Source organism: Symsagittifera roscoffensis, chromosome 5 (genome assembly GCF_963678635.1).
Source record: "Symsagittifera roscoffensis chromosome 5, txSymRosc1.1, whole genome shotgun sequence".
NCBI classification, from domain to species: Eukaryota; Metazoa; Xenacoelomorpha; order Acoela; family Convolutidae; genus Symsagittifera; species Symsagittifera roscoffensis.
This window is the reverse complement of record NC_087066.1, coordinates 2210276-2234249: the sequence shown is the minus strand read 5'-3', so window position 1 is coordinate 2234249 and position 23974 is coordinate 2210276. Positions and strand designations below refer to the sequence as shown.

At 33.7% G+C, this 23974-nt stretch overlaps 1 protein-coding gene across 1 annotated transcript in view; it reads right to left on the bottom strand.

Annotated features, from left to right (window-relative positions):
• Positions 1 to 23974, bottom strand: part of LOC134846563 (cadherin-23-like) — a 181846-nt gene that overhangs the window by 121998 nt on the left and 35874 nt on the right. The window contains exon 12 of the mRNA XM_063863946.1: positions 2413 to 2686. Coding sequence (XP_063720016.1) covers positions 2413 to 2686 — 274 coding nt within the window. The remainder of the gene's footprint in view (positions 1 to 2412; positions 2687 to 23974) is intronic.

The following is a 23974-nucleotide window of genomic DNA, read 5'->3' as shown; positions in this document are numbered from 1 at the left end:
TTATATAATTTAATTTTTTAATGTTATTACTGCTGCTCCATAAACCCTAAAGGCAGTCGGAATATTCACGGCTTCGCGCTGATACGAGCAGTCTTGTTGATTTTGTTAACAGCTTCAGAAATTTGTATGCGAACAACTCGTTTCCTAGGAAAAATGTAAATTTTACTCGTAGTTCCCTTATTGTTCCGACTTTCGATACGAAAGTAACGGAATGTTTGTGCTCGGGGTGGGTTTTGTTTCTCTTCAGACAATTTTCGACTTTTTAACTAGCTATTTTTGACGGAATTTTTTGTATCATTCGAAAGATATTGTTGTCCCGAGCTTAAATTTGAAAAGATATTTCACCTGTGATCATTTTTCGTAAAGTTATGAGGATTTAAAGATTGCCATTTTGACCAATTAGGGACAATTAACGCGCGATATAATTCGCGCTACTAACGCGTAAGCGGAGATTTTGGTTGAAATCATTCCAAATTGGTTGAAAGAAGCTTATGTGCCATAATTGATTTGTTACAAGGAACGAAATCTCCCTTTTGTACTTTATATGGCGTGTGGGGGGATGATTTTCATAAAAATTTTCAAATTTTAGAGAAAAAAAAATTCGTTTTATTTTATTTCATTTAATTTTTTTTATGTTATTACTGCTGCTCCATGAACCTTACAAGGCAGTCGGAACATTCAGGGCTTCGCCCTGATACGAGCGGTCTTGTTGAGTTTGTTCTTTTTTCCGTAATAAGTGTTCTGAAACAGACTTTAACTTTAACTTTTTTTTCTGTTTATGAAAGTGAAAACTCAGTTTAGAGTCAAAATGAAATTGAAAATTGAAAATCTTCAATTTATCATTTTTAAATAAAATACAGTTTTCAATGTTTGCCAAAATTTTGTTTTGCAAAGTTGATTGATTTAGTTTTGTCGCCATTTACAGTAGGTTTGTTTTAGCAAACTATGTTGCCCTCATTATGGACTGCTTGATGTGCCTTGCTTAACTGTAGGCTTTAGTCATTAAGTTTATTGACCGTATCGTATCGTTTAGATGAAGAGATAAGCTACTCTCGCTAGTATTGACAGATAAACAATTTACATTTAGTTTGAAAAGCAATGGAACTAGAATTAAGCCTTGCGCTACACCATTTTCAACGTTAATCAGTGAAAATTTCAAGTACAATTTTAAAATCTTGTTTATAGATCCTCAGAAGTCCTTGTTTTGTAGTTTTGAAGCAGAATGGAATGATCAATGGTGTTAATTTTTTTTTCAATTCTATAACTTTGCAGTGTCTTACTGTATCAGGATAGAATGACTTTCTATTTCGTATTTATTTCTCCCATGGGATTCCTCAGTAATGGTGATTGGCTTTCAATTGGTATTGTTTTTGGATAGAACACCCCCGATAGTTAACAGCGCTTTAACAAGTGAAACTTACTGGAATAGCTATTTGTATTTCCTTTAGTTCATTTAAAGTGCCAAGGAACTCGCGGGTAATCTGCCGATTTTCGTTCAAGCTGTTTTGTTACTAAGTTTTTCTGCCTGTTATTAATTTTTTTGACGAAGTTCGACTGCTTCTTACATGCTACCAAATCCGCATTCAACCTGGAATTTATATTTTTTGTCAACTTTAAAAAAAATTTTGCCACAGCATTTTCTATTTCTTTTGTCTATCCATATTGTTTCTGTAATTTTTTTGCTGTTTTTAGAGGGAAAAACTTGTTAAAAGTTATTGTTGGTGTTTCGTTGATATTTATCAAAGGTTTATCATTTTCATGGTTATTCTTTTGGAAGTTATTCCAGTTCTTGTTAAGTAGTTGTTCGTGTCATACAACAAAAACCCTTGGGTAACTGAAAGTTTTCAATCAATGAAAAAAGGAAAGAGGCTTTAGAGACATCCAGTGGCGTTCACAAAAAAATTTTTAGGGAAAGGGTTAGTTTGCCGATAATTTGATAATTTTGATATTTTTGTGGATTTTTTTTTCGTTAGACCAATTTAGTTTTCCGAGCTCTCCGAAAATTTCCGGGAAACAATGATATATTCAGAACTTTTAAAAAAAATTTAACAAAAAGTTGTGTCTTATTTGGCGCGCACTTTCCCCTCAAATCTCAAATTCAGTTATTTTGGCGTCTAAAATGGACTTCGATAAAGTATAGCAAAGGGTGACTTTTTGGAATAATTTTGGCAGCCAGATATGAAGAGGGGTTGAAAGCTGTCGCCCCCTTCCGCCACTGGAACCATTATAACAGAACTAATAGTGTTAGCCTAAAATTTTTTATAAGTTTTAAAAAACACTTTTGTGTGAAGCGTAACTGACTTAAAAGTTTTTCGGGACAAGTGTTTACACTGAAACAGCCACCAACCTAAAAACAGTTTCTAAAAAAAGGAGAAACAAGCTTGTTCATTTTTTGATTGCAGCTGAGCTTACATGAGTTAGCGTTCAACTGCAGCACACTTGCGCCTGTCAGAGTGAAGTCGGCGCCCGAAGTCAGAGCAGCCCCGATTGTGGTACCGTCCAAGTCATCACACACGGAGAAGTCCAGCAAGTCAACAGCTGCTGTGTTCGTGTCCTCATCCATGACAAATGTCGTGTCCTTCATGATGCCTGCACAGTGAGGGGGGTTGTCGTTGGTCTGGCCAATTGTCACAATCACAGACACTGTGCCCTCTTTGCCCAACCCCCTCTCGTCTATTCCAGACACCTGCACCAAAAGAAAGTATCTTCAAACCAACTAAATGCCACCTAGCTGCTCCAAAACATACTTTATGTCTCAAAAACGAGGCTAGTTACTGTTTTCACTCTGAGGTGGACATCAACGCCTTTTCGATAAAACTTCCAATATTTGAACTGTCAATTTTGAGTACTTTTCATACCAACTTGTTAAACTGATACGCAACTTAAAGTGCAAAGCAAAATAAAATGGCATTTGGTTACATGTCAATTATAATAAGTCTTTTCAGGCTTATAACGAAAAAAAAACATTTTTTTTGTATGTTTTATAACCCAAATTTAAGCCAGAGAAAACGTCATTAGACCCTTTTAAACGTCTCTACTAATGGGACGGCGATTTAATAACGTCTTAAATTGTTTCGGAAGGACTTCTGAGCTGTAATAATTCGCTAAATATACTACGTGCTAATACAAAATGAAAAAACACCAACAAAGCTCATTCTCTCACAGGGGCGGATCTAGGATTTTCTCGAGGGGGGGTTTGGATTTTCAAAAAAAATTCGAAAATTTTGACGACTTATTTTCGAGTTTTCCCAAATTTTTCGAGCTCTCCTAAAGCACTGTTTTGCCCCTATTTTTGCTAAATTTTCTGCGCCGCAGGCAAATTTTTGAAAAAACAGTCAAAAAAGCCGTTTTTGAGCACTTTTTGAAAAACCTTGACAAAAAAGTCGCGTTTTTTTTTGGCGCGCGCTCCCCCTCAAAGTTAGTATATATTGGCGCCGAAGGCGCCTTCAGAAAATTTTAGGGTCGGTCGGCCAAAAATGGATTTCTGAAAAAGTATCAAAGGGGGACCCTTTGAGTCGGCAGGGGGTCGAAACCCTGCGGGGGAAGCGTCCATCCCCCTCCCCCTAAATCCGCCCCTGTTCTCTCATATTGAACAAAACATGATTAAATAGAATTTAGTTTAGCATTCTTTTTATAGCATCAGCATTGTTTTTATAGAACAGTAATTTCAATTAATTTCAATCATAAAAATATTTTGACAAATAATGGGAAAAAAATTTATATATTTGTTTTTTTCACGCAAAAACCAAGCCCAACGCATGGGCGGGTTTAGGGAAGGGGAGCGGGGGGTCAGACGGACGCCTCTCCCTGAGGAATTCGACCCCCTGCCAACCCAAAGAGTCCCCCTTTGGTACTTTTTAAGAAATCCATTTTTGACCGACTGACCTTGAAATTTTTTCTAGAGGTGCCTTTGGCGCCAATATATTCTATTTTTGAGGGGGAGCGCGCGCCAAAAAAACGCAATTTTTTTTTGTCAAAATTTTCCAAAAAATTCCAAAAAACGGCTTTTTGACATGTTTTTTTTTCAAAGATTTGCCTGCGGCGAAGAAAGTTTTGCCACAACAGGGTCTTTTTACTGCTTTAGGAGAGCTCGGAAAATCAATTTGATGAAACTATAAAAAAGGTCAAAATTTTCCAAAGTTTTCTGAAAAATCGCCCCCTCTCGAGAAACTTCTAGATCCACCCCTGGCCCTACGTATACATTTTTTTTGTGTTTGAGTTATGTTTAGCGGTCAGAACCTTCTATGATACTTGCACAGCAACTGAATTTTCTTGATAGCCGGCGGATCACTTGGGTGCCCGAACTTAATGCATTCTCCAAACATAATCTGATTTTTTTTATTTCTAGCATAAGAGCATAAGTTAGTTCTCAGATCTGAAATTCGTTACTTCAGAAGGTTGAGAAGAGTTTTAAAAAAACTGATCTAAAATTTGAACCAAAGTGTAATTGATCCGAATTAACTATCAAAACAATTTTTTTTGCTGTTTTTGCAAAATACAATTTTGTTTAGATTAATTAGCGGCAAGTAAAAGTTTCCGTTTTATTACACGAACAATTTTTTCTGAACCAAAAATCTTGTTCAAATTTTCAAACCTAAGAAAATTTCAAACATTGTTCAAGGCCCTAAAAGTTTTTTATTTTTATTCGCTACTCATGCGTTTCAGATCTTATCTCACGATTGTGGACACATTTTATAGCAGTCTCGGATTAGAGCTTTTGCTAAGTACTTGCTAGTAGCTAGCAGAAGCTATCAAGTGCAAAACAACCTTGAATAACCAAAAAAAATGTCAGCGTCAACGATACGTTCGGGTAAAAAAAACATGGAAGAATTTTTTTGAAATTAAGATCTGAAAAAACCATGAAAAACAAACTTTCAGATCCGTAATCAGATCTGGAATAACCCATTCTAAAAGTATCCAAGCATTATTTTATTATTTCACATTTTATTTGAGATCTGAAACTTTGATCTGAAAAAAACTATTTTAGATCGAGTTAGAACATTTACTAGGCACAAGATATGGAAATGTAATTGCGGGACATCGTGAAAGGGGTGCTAAGTTGTGAGAGGGGCTTAAGTGGTCGGAGGGAAAGGGAGTTAAATTGAAGTGGGAGTGAAAAACCGTTAGATTGAACGTGTTCGTTCGAGGTTACAGAAAGCTCTATAGAGCAGAATAAAAAACCAATTTGCAAAAAAAAATAATTGATTTTAAAGGGTTTTAAGAACAAAAAATAGTTGACTTTTTTAAAAAATTGATTTAACAACAATTAGTTTCGATAAAAACGATATTTATTTTAAAAAATGATTATAATGGACAAAAAATCAACAAAAATGCAACAAAAATCAAGTATGTAGACAATACTTTTTGAAGCAATAATTCAAAAATTAATACATTTTACCCAAGAAACTTTGATACTTGAAGCGAATATAGCGCACAATACGCAGATCACAAACTTGACTGCCCGCATTAGAAAACACTCTATGTGCGCGTTGAGATTCGCATCTCATTAAGTGGAAAAAAAAGTTGAGTTTCACTGTCAGTTTCCACAGAAGTGAAAAAAAAAAGATTAAAATCAATTAAAAATGGATTATGTTATTGCGATTTTTCGAGGCAACAAAACTCACTTTTAATCCATTATAATTGCTTTTCTTAAAATTTTTGTTGACACTGACAAAAAAAATCATTTATAATCGATTTTTCTCCACTTTGTTGAGATGCGAATTTCAACGCACATAACCACTCCAGTGTTTGCCCCTTTGCCCCTTTTTGTACCCTTACACCCGCCATCCCCAACCTGAACCAATCCCAACCCTTCTCAACTTTATCTCCCCAGCCTGAACCGGATCCCAGGGTGAGGCATTTAAAAGTGTGGGCGAGAAACAACGGGGCAAACTTTGGATGGAGGGTTTTAAGGGGACAAAAGGCCAAACGTAAGGGGAGAGGTCAACGAAACGTTTTGCATTTTGAGTTAAGGTTTACAAATGGAGTAGGCCGAGCACTCGCTTTGCAAATAATTAGCATTTCTCCCTTTTCAATTGCTGAAATTCTTGCAAAATTTTTCACGACGCGAACCGAAAGTATAGTGGAAAAGAACCCATTTTAATGTGATTTTGTACTTGTTTTTTAGTCCATTATAATGAATTTCAAATGAAATATAATGATTTATAATTTTGCGAGAAAAAAATGGATTTGAAACCTTTTTTTGTCCAATTTTGTTGTCCAAGCCTAATATGGGAATCGATTATATTGACAATGTTTTGGAACACAAAAACCCATTATTAGCACATTTTTTTTCACTTTTTATTCACTTTTCTTAGATGTGGGTAGAAGTGAAAATTAATAGACGTCAAACTGAAACTTCATAAAACTTTATAGCAAGACTGAAACATTGAGACGTTACAAGTGATCAGCAATTAGCTAAAGTAGCAAGAACCCCGATAACCAGCAGTCAATAAATCTGTGCGGCATCATTCAGCTTGCGCCATTACAGGTCTGTGGTCATTTTTTAACCGACAGTTAGGCGGTAGTGCGTGTAATACTAACCTGGAGCAGAAATAGTTTATGAAGAGCTTAGATGAAGAGGGAATGGGTCAACAATAAGCAACTCATGGACCAATTGTAGTGGAACCTGATCTAAACTATATTTTATGATTGGATAAATTAAATGTTTTACCAATGTAAAGTATTTAATATTAACCAATCATGATCCATCTAACTAACAACCCACTTATTTGTAAGTGCTGAAGTTACTTGTAATTTCAGCACCAGAGAGATTTGAATTTAACTTAGAAATTAGTTGGACTCTCCCGAGCACTTCAGCAGCCGCAATAAACCAGTATACCCTAGATCTATTGAGCCTAGCAGAGACTAGTTAAACAACCTGAGACTAGATAGTATAAGAGTAAGATTAGGATCGGTATTAGACTAAGAAGTTGCACGAATCTATCCGGCCGAAAATAAGATAGCGTGACGAGCAGACGGTGTACCCTATCCGAAATTACTCTATGAGTTATACATTCCAGGCATAACTCATCTGGTGCGACCATAAGTCTCGAACAAGACCTTACTAGATTAGAATTAACCAAAAATAGATTAGAAATTAGACAAAAACATTTACAAAATGTTATACGACAATAATTTAATTGAAATGTCTCTCCGACTCAATAGATCAGAGCCAATATTCCGAACCATAATAGAACTACCCGGAATTGGAAGAAGACCTCGAACCAAAGACGACATACGACAAAGTAGAAACTTGCCGTATAGTTATATGATAGTTCGGCAAAAGCCAGAACAAACTTTTATATTTCGAATACTACTTGCAATGAATTTAGATTTCCATTTGCAAACATAAAACCTTGAAGTTAATCTTCAACATCATTTCAGGCGCTAAACAAAATTAATATTATACAATAACGATTGATAAAAAGATCTAAGATCGTTTCCCTAAAACTCTGCAGTATTATACAAAACATGTTTGAAAAATATTTATTGGACAATAAAAATAAAAATTAGTAGCATGACAATAAATGGTTAGTAATCATAAATCATCTTGTTGTTCCAGCTTCATCACCTAAAACATAACAGCAATCATCAACTCACTAATATCATCAAAACACTAAATCTTTCTTTTACACACATTCAAAACTTTATTAAAACTTAAAGTCACTTAATTTTAAAACCGGATCATCAAGGCTTATCCTTGGATCTTAAATCATTTTCTACTTAATTAAAATCTCAAATTTGATCATCAAGGCTTATCCTTGGATCAAACAGAACAATTTTGTTCTCCCCCACCCACTTAATTAGTGTCTAACGACCTCAAACGTCGATTCACTACCCAACCTTTTCTAAAGACCCAAGACTAATAGAAATTTTTACACAAAACTAATCATTCAAATTAGGATAAACAGTGAAGAACTTCGGTTATTCATCCTTCACTTGACCCCCCCTCTTACCAGACCCAGGATAAATCTTAGACTTAGTAAGTTTAAAATAGTATCTAACGAACTACTCGCGTTCTAATTATACCTGAACCTTGTGGATCGATTTACTATTCTCCAACCCTTGAACACAATCACTACCCCTAAGTAAGATTAAGTAAGTTAACACCTTAGCTTATACTAGTCACGAGAAAGTAAAAATCATTCTTCGGAATCGATATACCTTTCTCTCCAACCCTGAACAAATAGACCCAGGTTAAGCTAACCAAAAAATCGTAAGAACTAACAGTTTAGGAAAATAGAAATCATTTAACAACCTTTGCATCCGTCATTCTAAACCTTATGTCATTTAAAAACCTAGGAAATAAACAAACAATCATTTTACACAATTGTGAAATAGATAACAAAAAATACGACCTTGTAATCACACCTCATACACAAACAGTTGGATACATTCGCACAAAACGACAAACACTAAAGAGGAAAATAATAACTAAACAAAGACAAATAACACGAAAAAGATTTTCAAAAAATCGAAACGCATTTTCAGAATCAGAAACCAACAGTTTAGACGAACTTTACAAACTAAAAGAATCAGTAGATAAAAATTACCCACTTCACAATCAATTATATTTTTCTGACTCAGAAACAACTTCAAATTCATCACAAAGAGGAAAAAGAAGAATAAAAAAACAATACAAACACAAACCAGTACATCTATACAATTGGAATCAACCAATTCGACACATTAATAATTACATATTAACAGTCATCGAACGAAAAAATGAGTTCAACACACACCCCAGGTGACGAAACTCCAGATGATGATGAAATCTTTCCTTTTATAGTAGATGCAGATACTGATAGAGGACAACACATATTTTGTCAAAATTTACTCGTAAACTTATTTGAACCCGGAATCAGTCCATGTAAAACAGAGTTCCCCGATGTAAAAATCAAAAGACAAATCATAGATCACTACTTAAAAGATATATGCAACATAACACAACAGTATGGAATCTACTCTATAGAATTCACTTCCCCAAACCATAATAATAGAACATATACTATTCAAACAGACGATCTTGACTTAGAATTTTCAAAAGTTTTTTCAGAATATATAAAAAGCATCCAATACCATAACTCACAAAGAGCAAACTCCATTTTCACCAATGAAGTTTTCGCAATAATATATAGTTATATTTCGATATTAGAAAATGAACTCCCATTAACAAATGTCTCACCGACAGAAACATCTAAACATTTAAGAGTACGACATGAAATCACACTACTCTCTAGTTATTTAAACATCATTAAAGAAAATTTCACGAAAAACGACGTTTCACAACATACCAAACACGATTTACAAAAAATTTTGGCATGGTTCATAATAGATTATTTCACACACAATATTGATTTAATTGCACAAGCAAGAAAAAATTTTAGACCCCAAAATTCGAACGATGATACCGCTATCACAGAACAATCAGATTATGTTTGGGACCCCGAATGGTCTCATCCCGCATTTATAAGCTTTCCACAATCAATCTCAAGTCAAGCAATAGGTACAATATCTTACATAAGAGATTATGTAAGAGTAATACCATTAACAATTGATGCAACACCATTAAACTATAATACATTTTTACCCGATACACAAAATAATAGTTTAAACTCGACAGTCATACACAACGAAAACCTCAATGGAACTAGGAATCTTACTCAACAAGATATCCAGACACCATCACACTTCATAAATGAAGAAATTGTACACACAACAACTACACAACAAAGTATTTCACCAATACGCCCAAATTTAACAACACCAAGAAATACAAATCCTTCACAAACACAGGTAACCTTACAATCAACCGTTAAACCTTCGGTTGCCCCTAAATATTCACATATGGATTACCAAACATACAGACCCATGACAATACCATCAAAAACACGCAAAACATTCACTAGAAACAACTTTGCAGACCATAATTATAATTATACACATCCATCAAAAACAAATTATCAACCACAAAGGAATTTTAATCAATATACAAAACCTCGAAACTGGGATAACCCAACGGCCCAATATAATTCCAAAAATTTTCAACCAAATCCTCCACAGGATCGCAGTGAAAATTACCCATTTTTTCAACAGAATAAAAATAAAAAACAAACATCTTATCAAATGGATTATTTATCCTCAGATGATGATTTCTTACAACCAGATATATTTGCACCAAATACTCAAGAATATCGTAGATAAGGAATACAGAGAACACGTACAAATCATAGAAATTTTTCTCCACAATCAATAGATGCACAACATCAACAACCAATTCAACAACAAAATCCAATTAATACACAATCTTTTCAACCAATTCAACAACAAAATCCAATGACTGCACACTCGTATCAACCATCACAAATGCAAAATGAAATACCACTCCCATATTATCTCCAACAACATGAAATAACAAGAAACCAACTTTCAAATTTTTCTCAAATGCCAAATGCAGCAGAATCACTACAAATGACAATGAATCCATACCTAATGGGTGGATCATCAATAACATCAAACAAACCTTTAATGGTCTTCACAGGAACAGACCCTGAATACTCTGTAGAAGATTATTTAAATGCAGTAACAGCAAATTTGATTTTAAATATAGGACCTGAACCAATTAATACGCCACTACATCAAAACTGGATACATCGACGCACAGCGTTAATACAAACAACCTTAGATGGCGCAGCCCAAAAATGGTTTTCAGTACTACCTCTAGAAATAAAATCAAACTGGAAAAGATTTACACAAGAATTTTCAAAAATGTTTGACTCCGAAAGAAACAAACAACAACAAAGAGTTTTATGTAATGAAATTCGCAGATTACCAAACGAAACCATCAAGCAAATAGCAGTACGAATCGAAACACTAGTTCGAAAAGCATACTCACTAAATACACATGACTATAAAAACACAAAGATGACAGAAATCTTAATGATGACCTTAACACCACAATTAAGGAAAATAGCAATAAAAAAGAGAGCATCCCATCCTTCTTCAATTCGAGAACCCGATTTAGATTTTCGAAAACTAGTAGACAAATTAGAACAAGCAGAAATCACGATGAAACTAGAAGAAACGGAAAATCTGAAATTTCAATACGTTAACAAAATTGAAACGACTCCCACTAATATTAATAATATACAGGAATCAGAAACAGACCTCGTTGAAAAAATCACTGAAATACTCAATATTTACGAAAAGAACCCGAACTTTAAAGGCAAACCATCTTTCAAAAAATGGTGTAATTATTGCCGACGATACGGACATAGTATTTCCGAATGTAGACAAAAACAGCAAGACAATCAAAATAAACCTCAAAAATATAAAGAACCAAATAAATCATTCTATCAATACATGAAAAAAGATCAAAATCTACCGAACAAAACAGTCCACAGCAACAACAGTTCAGGAAAACCACTCCCGAACAATACAAATTATACAAGAAATCAATCACCATATAACTCAAGTTATAGAGGAAGATCACCAGAACGAAGAAACACGTATAATTCATCACAAAATCACTACAATAGACCAAATAGTCGAAATAACTACTCCAGATCAAATTCAAATACACAACGATTTGTTTCTAGATCTAATTCCCAATCAAGAAATAACTACTATCCAAACAACCAATCACGAAATTCATCATACAATAGGAATAGAAACTACTCCTATAATCGAAATAGAAGTTATTCAAACAACCGAAACCAGAATTACCCGAACAATCGATCAAGGAATAACTCATATAATAGATCGAACTATAACAGACCAAACAATAATTACCAAAACAGATCGCGAAATAATTCACAAAATCGACACTCAAGTTATAATAATCGTTATAGAAATTATTCCCAATCACCACACCGGAATAATAATAACTATAATAATTCTAATAATCGCCATAGAAGTAGTACACCTAAACATCAAAGACAAATCAACCAAGTACAATCAAATCCAGAAACAACATCAGACCCTCCAGGTATTGATGACACAGTAACTGATACGTTACAACTCAATCAAATAAACTGTACATCATCAGATTCAGAAAGTGATACTGAAAACACTCTTGCTATCAATATGATAAAAGTCGAAAATGACTATGAATCTGTCATATATGAACAACCCTTTCCATCACATATATATGAAAATCAATCAGAATTTCTTCAAAATTATTACACTACACCCATAAATTCCACACCAACAACGCAAGAAACAAATGAGATTAACACTACAAATCAAACCAATAAAAATACCAAAACAAAATGCTTGAATACAAACCACATTTATCAAAATATACAAAAAGAACAACCCAAAGAAAAAATTTGGACAATACCATTTCTCTTAGAAAGCCCCAAAAATAAAGAATTTCAACCACCAGACCTTGAAATAGATTTTTTAATTGATTCAGGAGCAGAATCAAACATAATAAACATTCCCACATGGAATGAAATAAAAACTTTACATCCAAAGCTAACACCTCTTGAAACCTCCAGTAAACTAGCAACAGCACAAGGATCAACATTGATAAACTACGGAAAAATCCAATTATTTCTCCTCCCTACCAGAACAATGGAGCAAAGTAAAATTCTAAACAAGCCATTTAAACAAATATTCCATATCACTGATATTAAATAAAATATCATTGGAATACCATTTATTTCGAAGTATATACCAACAATTAACATCCTAAACAGTAAAATATTAATCAAAGATAAATATACAAAAACAAAAGAAACATCCCTAACATTTTTTCAAAGATTAAACAAACAACCACCATTCTTTTCAAAATTTTATCCAATATATAACCAACAAAGAAAACACCTGAAACCACTATCAGGAAACATATATAATTTTTCAATCAAACAAGTTCACCAATATGATAAAGAACAAAACAAACAAAAATTTTATATGTCAGATTTTGAATTCAAACCTATTCACAAATTTTTCAAAATCACAATCTCATCAATAAAATATTTGAAAAATTCGAATTCAGATATTATTTCCTTACATGTTTATAACAACACACCCTACCAAGTAACATTACCTTTAGGACTTTTAGGATATTGTGAAACCAACGCTACAATATCACCAATACACGAAAAAGCCTATCGCGTAAATAATATACTCCAATTACTAGATATTTGCCAATCTACAATTCTTAATGAAGAATTATCTATAAATAATATAATAAGTAACGAAAACAGAAATACGGATTATTTCACAAAAACTCCATATTTCAAACCTACATTCAACATCAGTAACTACACAGAGGACCAACAAAAATTTTTAACAATGTTTAATTTCCAACATTCACAAATAACACAAGACGAATTCGAAAAATTAGCCAAACAGCTCATTAAATATTCATCAGTCTATGCAACATCAAAATTCGATGTTGGCAAAATCAGTTCATCACTACATCTCCCGTTAAAACCAGACGCAGTTTTCAAAAAACAGAGAGCAAGTAAAGTACCAATTCACTTACATGATAAAGTAAACAGATTACTCGATATTTTAGAACAGTACAATATTATATCACCAGTTAATAAAGAAGAACAACCAAAAGGCAACACATTCATCAACCCCGTTATCATTCTAGCTAAAGGAGAATCATTAAAAATCGTTCTCGATGCTAGATACCTCAATTCACTCATAGATGAATCAAAATGTAATTGGCCCATTGAACCAATACAAGTTATTTTAACAAAAATAAACGGCAAATACTTTACAACCGCCGATATGAATAGTGCATACAATCAAATGCCACTAGATGAACAATCACGACGTTTAACACAATTTGTTATCGGAAACCAACAATATGAATTTAACCGCTTATTCTATGGAATATCCATAGGACCAGCAGCATTTTCAGCTTTTATGAGCAAAATTTTTAGACCACTAATACTCAAGAAAAACGCAATCACCTATCTAGACGATGTTTTTATGCAATCACAAACAAAAGACGAAATGTTCAATGTTTTAGAAAAATACCACCAAATACTTCAGAACGAAAATCTGAAGGCCGCCCCCGATAAATCACACTTCTTTTTGACAAGAGTTAAATTCTTAGGACATAACATCGAAAGAAAAACAATCACTCCACTGAAATCACGCATTGACGCTATTCAAAAACTCCAACCACCAACAAATAAAAAGAAAATCCAAGAATTCCTTGGAATGTTAAACTTTTTAAGTAAATATGTTTATAAAATGCAATTATATCTACGACCATTTTACAACATCCTTAGACAACAAAATAATTTTGAATGGAATACAGAACATCAAGCACGATTCGAAGAAATAAAGAAACTTTTAACTGAACAAATTTCAAACACAATTCCAGACCCTGATCAACCATTTTATGCAATGTGCGATGCTTCGAACTTTGGCATCGGCGCAGCACTATTACAATCACATAATGGTACAAATAAAATGAACCTGATATCAGCAAATTCCCGATTATTCACTCAAGCAGAGCTACGACTCTCAACTCTAATGAGAGAATGTACAGCCATAATATATACACTGACAGAATATGAATTTCTGATACTTGGATCAAAACATCCAACAGTTTTATTCACAGACCACAAACCAATCATTTTTCTTTTCACACAGAAATCTAACCCAAACCACCGAGTTTACAGATTTCAACTAATTCTAATGAAATTTCCAAACTTACATATAGTTTGGACTGCAGGAAAAAATCTTGCATTACCAGACACCTTAAGTCGAAATACACCACCTGAATTACTTACACGAAAAACAACAGTTGAAATACCCAAAAATATAAAATTCTACCTTGCAGAAAACGAAACATCACCTCGATTGGAATGCAAATATGCAGTTAAAACTGATATTGAACAATCACAAATAAATAATTTACAACATTTCCCACTTTATCTAGATTGTCAAAATAATCATTATGAAGTTGACTTACTTGGAACATCAACTTTCAAACCAATCCCATATTCTCAATGGATAAAAAATAACACCCAACAAAAACGAACAAAACAACACCCACCTAAAAAAGACCATTTTCCACTAATTGAAAAAGAAGATTTAACTGATAAAATAAATTTATCAGGACCACAAACAAATGATTCAAAATACACAATAAATCAAGTTTTTGACCTTCACGACCCACTTGATACAATACCCTTATCTAAATTCGAAATTGAAAACATTTTTCTCCCCCCAACAGATACGATTACAATTTCAACACTGAAACAATATCAAAATCTTGACCCGATAATTAGACAACTGAAATCATGGCACAAATATAAAACTAAACCTATCAAAGCAGATTCAACCATTCTAGGAAACAAAACACTCCTCCGATACTTTCGCAAATTTAATTACACAACAATTAATGAAACTACAGACCTTTTAGAATACAACTTAAACGAATCCATAGTCCCCTGCCTCCCTATAAGTATGATTCTCATCGCTTTTAATATTTCACATACACAAAATATTAAAGGAGACTCTGGATCAGAAAAAAACATATTCAAATTTTATGCAAAATTTTTACTTTCCAAATGCACCAATTTGGATAAAAGTACTATGCAATGATTGTATAGTATGTCAACTGAATAAACCTTACCCAAATCAAAAACAAATAGCACAAAAACAAGATTTTAAAGGACAAAGTTTGTACTTTAATCACCGTATCTCATTTGATACTAAAGGACCAATTTCACCCTCATCAGAAGGAAACTCCTACATCATGGTAATTGTTGACGCATTTACACATTATGTAGCACTTAACCCAGTACCACATTGTAACGCTTATTATGCTTACACAACACTCTATGAACACTGGATAGCAAAATTCGGACTACCAGAAATTTTAGTTACAGACAACGGTACAGAATTCATAAATAATGAAATAATAACACTATGTCACTTATACAACATTAAACACAAACCACGTACATCTCATGCACCTTGGACAAACGGCTTAGTCGAAGGTATGAACCGTTCACTACAAGAATATCTTAGATGTATCATCAACGGAAATGATACAAAATATATCGAATGGTCAGCAGATGTAAAATTATTCCCCTTAGCATATAATTCACAAATTACGACAACTTTAGGAATGTCACCATACGAAATGGTTTTTAACCAAAAGCCACGCAAACCAATAATGTTTACAGCAAATTCCCATAAAAACGCACAAGGTTATTGTCAACCAAATAAAGACTCAATTTGTTATAACCTCCCATTACATACGCACGATGAAGATCATTTTCATCACCCACAAATTCTTAAATTAGCCTCCGGTACACACACCGAATGGATTTTAAATAGAGATAAGAAACACAATGAAATTTATCAAAAAATAACGAAAAAGTTATTACAAAGACAAAACATAAATGAACAAATCAATTCACGCTTTACACCAGCTTCCGATTTAAAAATTGGAACATTTGTTTTAATACCTAATTTTAATACTCAAAAAGGAATTTCTAAAAAATTACAACCCCTCCGAAAAGGACCCTACCAAATAATTGCAAAACCCACTGATGTCACATATAAAATTATCGACTCAAACAAAAAAGAAATCGTTCAACATCGAAACAACCTATTACCTTATTACCCAAAAGAATACGCACTCCGCGAATTAACCCAATTATATTCTTTCACAGGATTAAAAATCATTCAAAATGAACCACATCTGAAAAACACAGAACAAAATGATAACCCCACCGAAAATCCAAACACAAAACCAACCGCAACCAAAATCAATAAACAAAACCATAAAGAATCTCCAAAACAAAGAAAAAATAGAAAAATGACCGAACAAATAATACCCCAAGAAGAAATAGACAAATCAGAACATAGAAAAACAACAAGACTCCGAAATCAACCACGTAAAAATTACAAAATGTTCATCCCCCAATCTAAAATATTAAAGAAAGTAGAATTTAAAAAATAATTTTAAGATTTTATACTTCACAATCTTGAAACCTCCGTAACATTTTTCATTTCAATTTTTCAAAATAACATGCTCACAAGTACGCAATAATTCTAGTTCAAAATAGACCAATAGGATTCATCCAATCCGCCACCTTCTCTAACTCAAACTAAGATCAATTAGACGAATAATCTAGAACTCCAGGCACATCTCTAACTATAACTTTACAACCTCCAGGTCAAAAATAAGCAAACCACTCCAACTTGACAGTTAAAATAAATATCACCATAATACCGTACCCCTCCCTTATCTAATAACCCAAAGATCAACAATATTTCCCCAACTCAGACCACGAATACCCCCAAAACAAATTTGATAACTTAGCCTAAAGTAACAAATGAAGATTTTAATTAGCCTAAAGTATAAAAATCTCACCATACCCCGGATCATTTGACAAACAAAAATAAAGAAAAAGACGACCTCCCAGTCACCACGAAAATTGCCCCCAACAATTTTTTACAAAACTCAACCCACTTGTCAAAAAACTAATAAATAATTCGACCACACTAGAAAATCGCCTCAAACAGCAAAAAATATTCGACCAAGAGATCATTTCTTAAATGCTCTTCTCTCAAACAGTTGCTCAAATACTTATAAATTTTAAACATTTTTTTTCAATACTTGAAGCCTTTATAATATTTCTTTTTGATATACTTGAATATTTTCTAATAATCCTAATCATTTTTTGTAACATTTTTTTAATTTTCTACACAATACTCGAACTATTCCTCCAACTTTCCAAAACCCTTGAATATATCCACAGGTACGATTTTAACAACTTGTCTAAATGATACGAAAAATTTTCAGTAGAACTGATATTTTTTTATTGTTTGTAATTTTCATAACATTTTTATCATCCCTCATTTTGACAATATGTAAATGTATAAAGAAAGCAATCATCACATTTGCCCTAGCAACAATTTTTCTAATTATTTTTTTGGAAGAATATTATAATAAACATAAACCTTCCCACTAAAGTAAAAATTCAAAAATCCATCAAAAATTGCTACCCAACAGTCACAGAATCAGTCTTCACCGACATCATCCCAAGATAATCCAACACCACCTTCAACTACTCAAAATCCTCAAACATCTACACGAATTTCTTTTCAAGACAATCCATACACTTTTGAAGAACGGCACGCTCGTTTATCTGAACCACTAGAACCAGTTCAACGACAAGCATCCCTAAGTGAACCAACATACAATCTTTACCCAACACTACCACAAGAACTAAGTAGAATACGAAACCTTAGTCAAAACCAAAACACAACAGAAATAAATAGACAAATTATACATCCTCGACGAAATAGAAATTTTCAAACTCCCCGAGTTCATTTTGATATACCTCAATCCCCATCACAAACCACTCCAGAAAACACCACTGGTATCACACCAGAAACTCCTACACTTTTTTCACAACGAAGCACTTCAAGTCTACCTTCAGACTACTTAGGTTCAACACCAACATCTGAACAAGCACGAGAAAATCCTTTTAACCCCCCAAACCTAACATCACGACTGCCATATTGGACTACACATTCATTTACACAAGGTGAACCAAATTTAGTCAATGACCCCATAGATATTTCTACGGATACAACAACATCCTCATCACTACCAGAAACATTATCACTACCATCAACACCATCAATAAGCCAATTTTCACCACTACCCTTTAACTTAAATTTTCCAAATAATCTCGACGCCAGATATCGAGAACAATCATCAATAAATATTCCTTTAAGATTAGATTGGAATACATTTACAGCACCTCCACCATTATTTGGACAACATCAAGAAAGTAACCGCCTTCATAACTGGGCACTTAATAGATTACAATATCGCCAAGATATTCACAACGATATCCGTGATCACAATATTCAAATACTCCAACAAAACAGTTTACAATTAAAGTTTGAAATCACAGTTAAATTAAACAATATTACACAACATCCCTACCCATTAAATCCACCTAACATAACAGCTCAATCACTACCACCACCGTTTATAACTACTGAAGTAATATATAAATACGACAGATACTCCAAAAACACAATTGGTTACATTACATTTTATAACCCATACTCAGGATTATCATACACATGTATATTCTAAAATTATTAATTTTTCTCCAACTCCCTTTTCTAGTAACCTCAAATCAAAACATAAACCCTTCCCCTCGTACAGGACCACAAGATTTATTAGTAACACATTACGATTGCGAAGAAAATGAACAAAAAACACTACATAAATATGCAATAAATCAAGTATCACAATGTGAAACAGAACCACAAGCTATAGAAACCACAGATATAATAGCAACACTCTATTCCAAAGCCCGAGCAACAACAGTTACAGGTTATAAATTCACAGCAACATTTTCCGAAAAGAAAGTACATTGTTCACAAGTCTCGAACGGAAACAAAAACCGACTTGACCATGAATCATTTTATCAAAGTAATATAGAACGTCTTTTACATCTCAATCCCGACGATTGTAAAAATGAATTACTTAGACTAAACATCACACAGAATAAAAACTCCCAAAGAAAATTAGTTAATTTTCAAGTTTTTTCAGACTCTGTACATCAATCACAACTTGAAAGACACCAAGGACATATAAAACTAGACGAAAAATACCCGTATAACGGCGCACACGGACGATTAACCTATGACCTACATGATAAACATTGGATACCACACATTGGTATAAATAACCCATCAAACTGCAAAGCAGACACGAAAAATAAAGGATACCAAGAAATAATGTTTTTCGATTGGAAAATACAACTCGAAAAAATACAACTCACACGAGATTTATCTGATAATACAATGATCTATCAAGGAATCCGACTACCTTGTAAAAATGATCAAGGATATTGCGACCCTACAACAAGAACAGAAGCAACAATTGTTTGGTTCCCCGAAGATACATGTACAACATTTCAAGTAGCAAAAATACACGCTCGTATGATAAAATTTCACGAAAAATATTTTATACAATCAATTCCATATGAACAAGTCCATCCATCACGCAAACTAAGTTCCGATTTTAGAAACATAGACAATATAGAAAATAAATTGACACGTTTTCAAATATATCAAGAAACAGAACTTGCATGTAAATACAGGAATCCACTTCACAGAACACAATACTCTGAAATATTAGTTGAATACGAAAAAGGATTCGACATGACCACTGGAAAAGTAAAAATCGACCCATATGCCACAGGTCATCCTCTAAACGAAGGAACATCCTATATACCAGTTAATTTTGAAAAAAGCAACGGACAACCTGGTGGACATCTAAAACCTTATGACACCAGAAGCACACGCTTACAAGAATTATCACTAATGAATACTACATATTTCGGTAATATCCACTATGATATTCATTTGGATATGAAACTAGACTATACAATTAGCCGCATTTTTCAAGAAATGTCACTTTCCGAATTAGAAACACTACACCAACTATGCGAATTAGAACGAACACAAATATTACAATCACTTGCACTAGCAGTATTAAAAATACCCTACGCAGGATACTTATTATCAGGAAATAGATCAAATTTTTTAGACTATGAAGGAAACATCTTATGGTTTTATACTTGTACTAAAAAAGTATCACCACTATACGTTTTTGAAGATAAACGATGTTATAAAAGAATCCCTATCTTTTATAAAAATAAAGTACATTTCGTGGATACACTTTCACGAAGAACCTATTTCTGGGATACCGCAGTCCCATGTGGATCAGAAAATAGCCATAATGTAGTACAACTAAACCCTGATGAAAATAAATATTATCTTCTCACTCCATATCCCACATTAATGCAATCACTCAAAAAATTTTCACCAGAAAGCATTCGCGCTATTGCTCGAAACCCAAATATAGATTTACAATCAATAGGAATCTATTCAAAATCAGATATTCAACATCACATTAGAACACAACAATTCCAAGAATTATTAACACAAATGGACACTATACAAAGACAATCAATAGACCAAAACTTACGCAAACTTGCAGAAACCGCAGGATTTGCCGATATCTACACGCAAGACTATAGCGGATATTTTAAAGACATTAAAGACTATATATATCTAAACGGCGAAAAATACCGTCCCCAAGATATATCACCAATCAACATTTTTAGCTTTGTTACACTCAAGAATGAAATCCTTGATTTTCTAGGATGGCCCTACTACATCTTAGAAAAATTGACTATTTTATACGCAATGTTTAACTTTATTGGATTTCTTTTCTCACTCTTAAAAGGAATCTACAATACATGTGCTATACACACACAAGTAAACAGACAAGCAAGCGTAGCACGCATACTCTTTGCAGGATTTTTTGGAATTTTTTCCACATCTATAAACAAAATTCTTTTAGACGCACAAATAAAAGAATATAACACAAAAATAACAACACGACAGAATACATACGACGAAGAACATAACAATGTCGACACACAGCCAACGGCACCACAATTACCACCCCTACCAAATAACCATCCACTATCCCTAGTCCCACGAAATTTTCGAAATTTAGCAATCACACATAATCCAAATTTTCGACTCAATACATCGCAAAGTCCCATCCAACATTTAATGACACATCAATCACAAGATGATAATACTTATGAACAAATTATTGAACAGCCCCATACCACCGCTTTTCAATCTCAAAATAATAATTTTTTTAGCCCACGATGAGCCGCCAACTTGGATCACTACACCGATCAAATTCCCATCCAACCAATCTTACCTCTCCAATCCCAATCATACCACTTTTTGCTTTTCCGCCACCCGATTTTCCATCTAGCAATGAAACATCAGGCATGAATTCCGACACTAACTCACATATTTCAGTTTTATATTCCATCTCACAGCTAAATAACCCGAATATTGAAACCCCCGATGAATTCGCCGACTCAGAACCATCTCCATCCAATAATTTTCATAACCCTTCTAATTTTTCTCAACCCCCTTTTCAACCCACATTATCCAATAACCCTGACCCAATCACTCCCACACCCTCTTATGCTTCCCAAGTTACCCCAACCTACTCCTCATACCATTCTGACCAATCATCTCATTCTCCAGACACCCCCCGAATCTCCCCAGAACTAGATAATTTTATTACCCTCCAACAACAACCCTACCACCTTAACACCCCGACCATAAACCAAATCTCCTCCACTACAAATTCATCCAATCCCCCTACACCCTCTTCAAATTATACTGAATCATTAACACCATCATCCACATCCACTATATCTTCACTAAAAACTAATAGAGCTTACCGCACTTTTAAAAGAAAATTCCCCAACCATCCTTTCCCAGCAAAACCAGGAACAGCCCGTGAATACATCAACCACCCCCAGCATACTAACACTAAAGAATTTTTAGCTATCACTTTACCCTCATTTCCACAATACACCTTAAACACCCCTCACGACGCTAACGAAACACGCAACTTTGTAGATGAATACGTTTTAATGCCCACTCTCTCTTGGACCTCATACTATCATTTCACTAACCCTCTTTGCTTACCTTTATCTAACACTCACATCGATATAGAGCGAAATAAGGACATGCTATATCAACTCACTACACCACTAACCGCTAGACAGTTTACTTACGTTGGATATAAAAAATCACTAAAAATACACACTGCACCTAGAGCTAATGAATATACACTAGAATACTACGATCACAACATCATTAGAGCTAACCAAGATCAATTCCTAGACGACGATCGCTTCGCTAATCCACAAATCACCGAGAAATTTTTCATCAAGACACCATATGTATTTACACTAAACATCTTCGACCGAAAGTTTGATCACATTATTTCAGAAGCACTAACAAACACACAAGCATACGAAAGTTTTAAAGAACGCTTCCAAATCTTTTCACTAACCTTTCATTTCCTTGCACCACACGAAAGAGATTTACACTGCTCACACGATATTATGTTGCGCACTAAACAAACACATACATACAGTTACTATCGTTTCATCCAAAATCACTTTGACCTCCACACACCCTCTAGACAATCACACCATCGTTTCCAATTCATCAATTCAAAATACACTTCACCGTATTTCCTAAATTTCACATATTGTATTAAAGACACTAACCTCCATGGTATTCTTCGTAATTATGACCCCATAACCCAAATGTACATTTTCTGCCCCATCACCAAGACCTTCAACGCCGAAGAATCCCGACCCTTCCTTATCCCGCACGAGTTCCTACAACCTATAGAAATCCCAATTTTAGAATTCATCCACAATACTAAATTTAACCACAAATTATATAACTTAATCCAAAACACACCTTATGAGTTTGCAGTAGGCACTGAAGAACTAACCACTATTAAGGCACTTCAATTGCTTTGGCCACTGCTTCAAACTAAAAATATCATCCGCATCTTAGCTAAACTACTAACAACTTCAGAACTAATTCACGACATCTTCCCCCACGGTTTTTTCCCCGACGACTAACAGGTAAGTATGAATTAAGTAAATATTACTAACTAATTAAAATATTGACAAAACTCACCATTCTTTATTCATGTTTTCTTTAGATTTTTAGCCTTCATCCTCGATCATCTGAAAAATTCACAAAAGAAAAATAAAAAATAGCAAACTTCTTCAAAACTGTTTAAGACCCTATTAAACTTTTGCACCAACAATTAAATAAATATAATACCAATGCAGTAAATTAATTTATAAAATTTTCCCCCAAAGCAGTAAATCTAATTATGATGAAAATTTGTATCTTAAAATTCCCCCATAACTAGCAGTAAATTTCCAAATTCTATGCAGTAAATTAATAAAATGCAATTGCAGTACTAACCTTTTGATATTTTCATTCATTCGCACAGAAATTCTATCCACACTCGCACAGCTCGCCCACGAAGAATTGTTTAAAATAATGAATTTCAGTTTCAAGTTTTCACACTAAA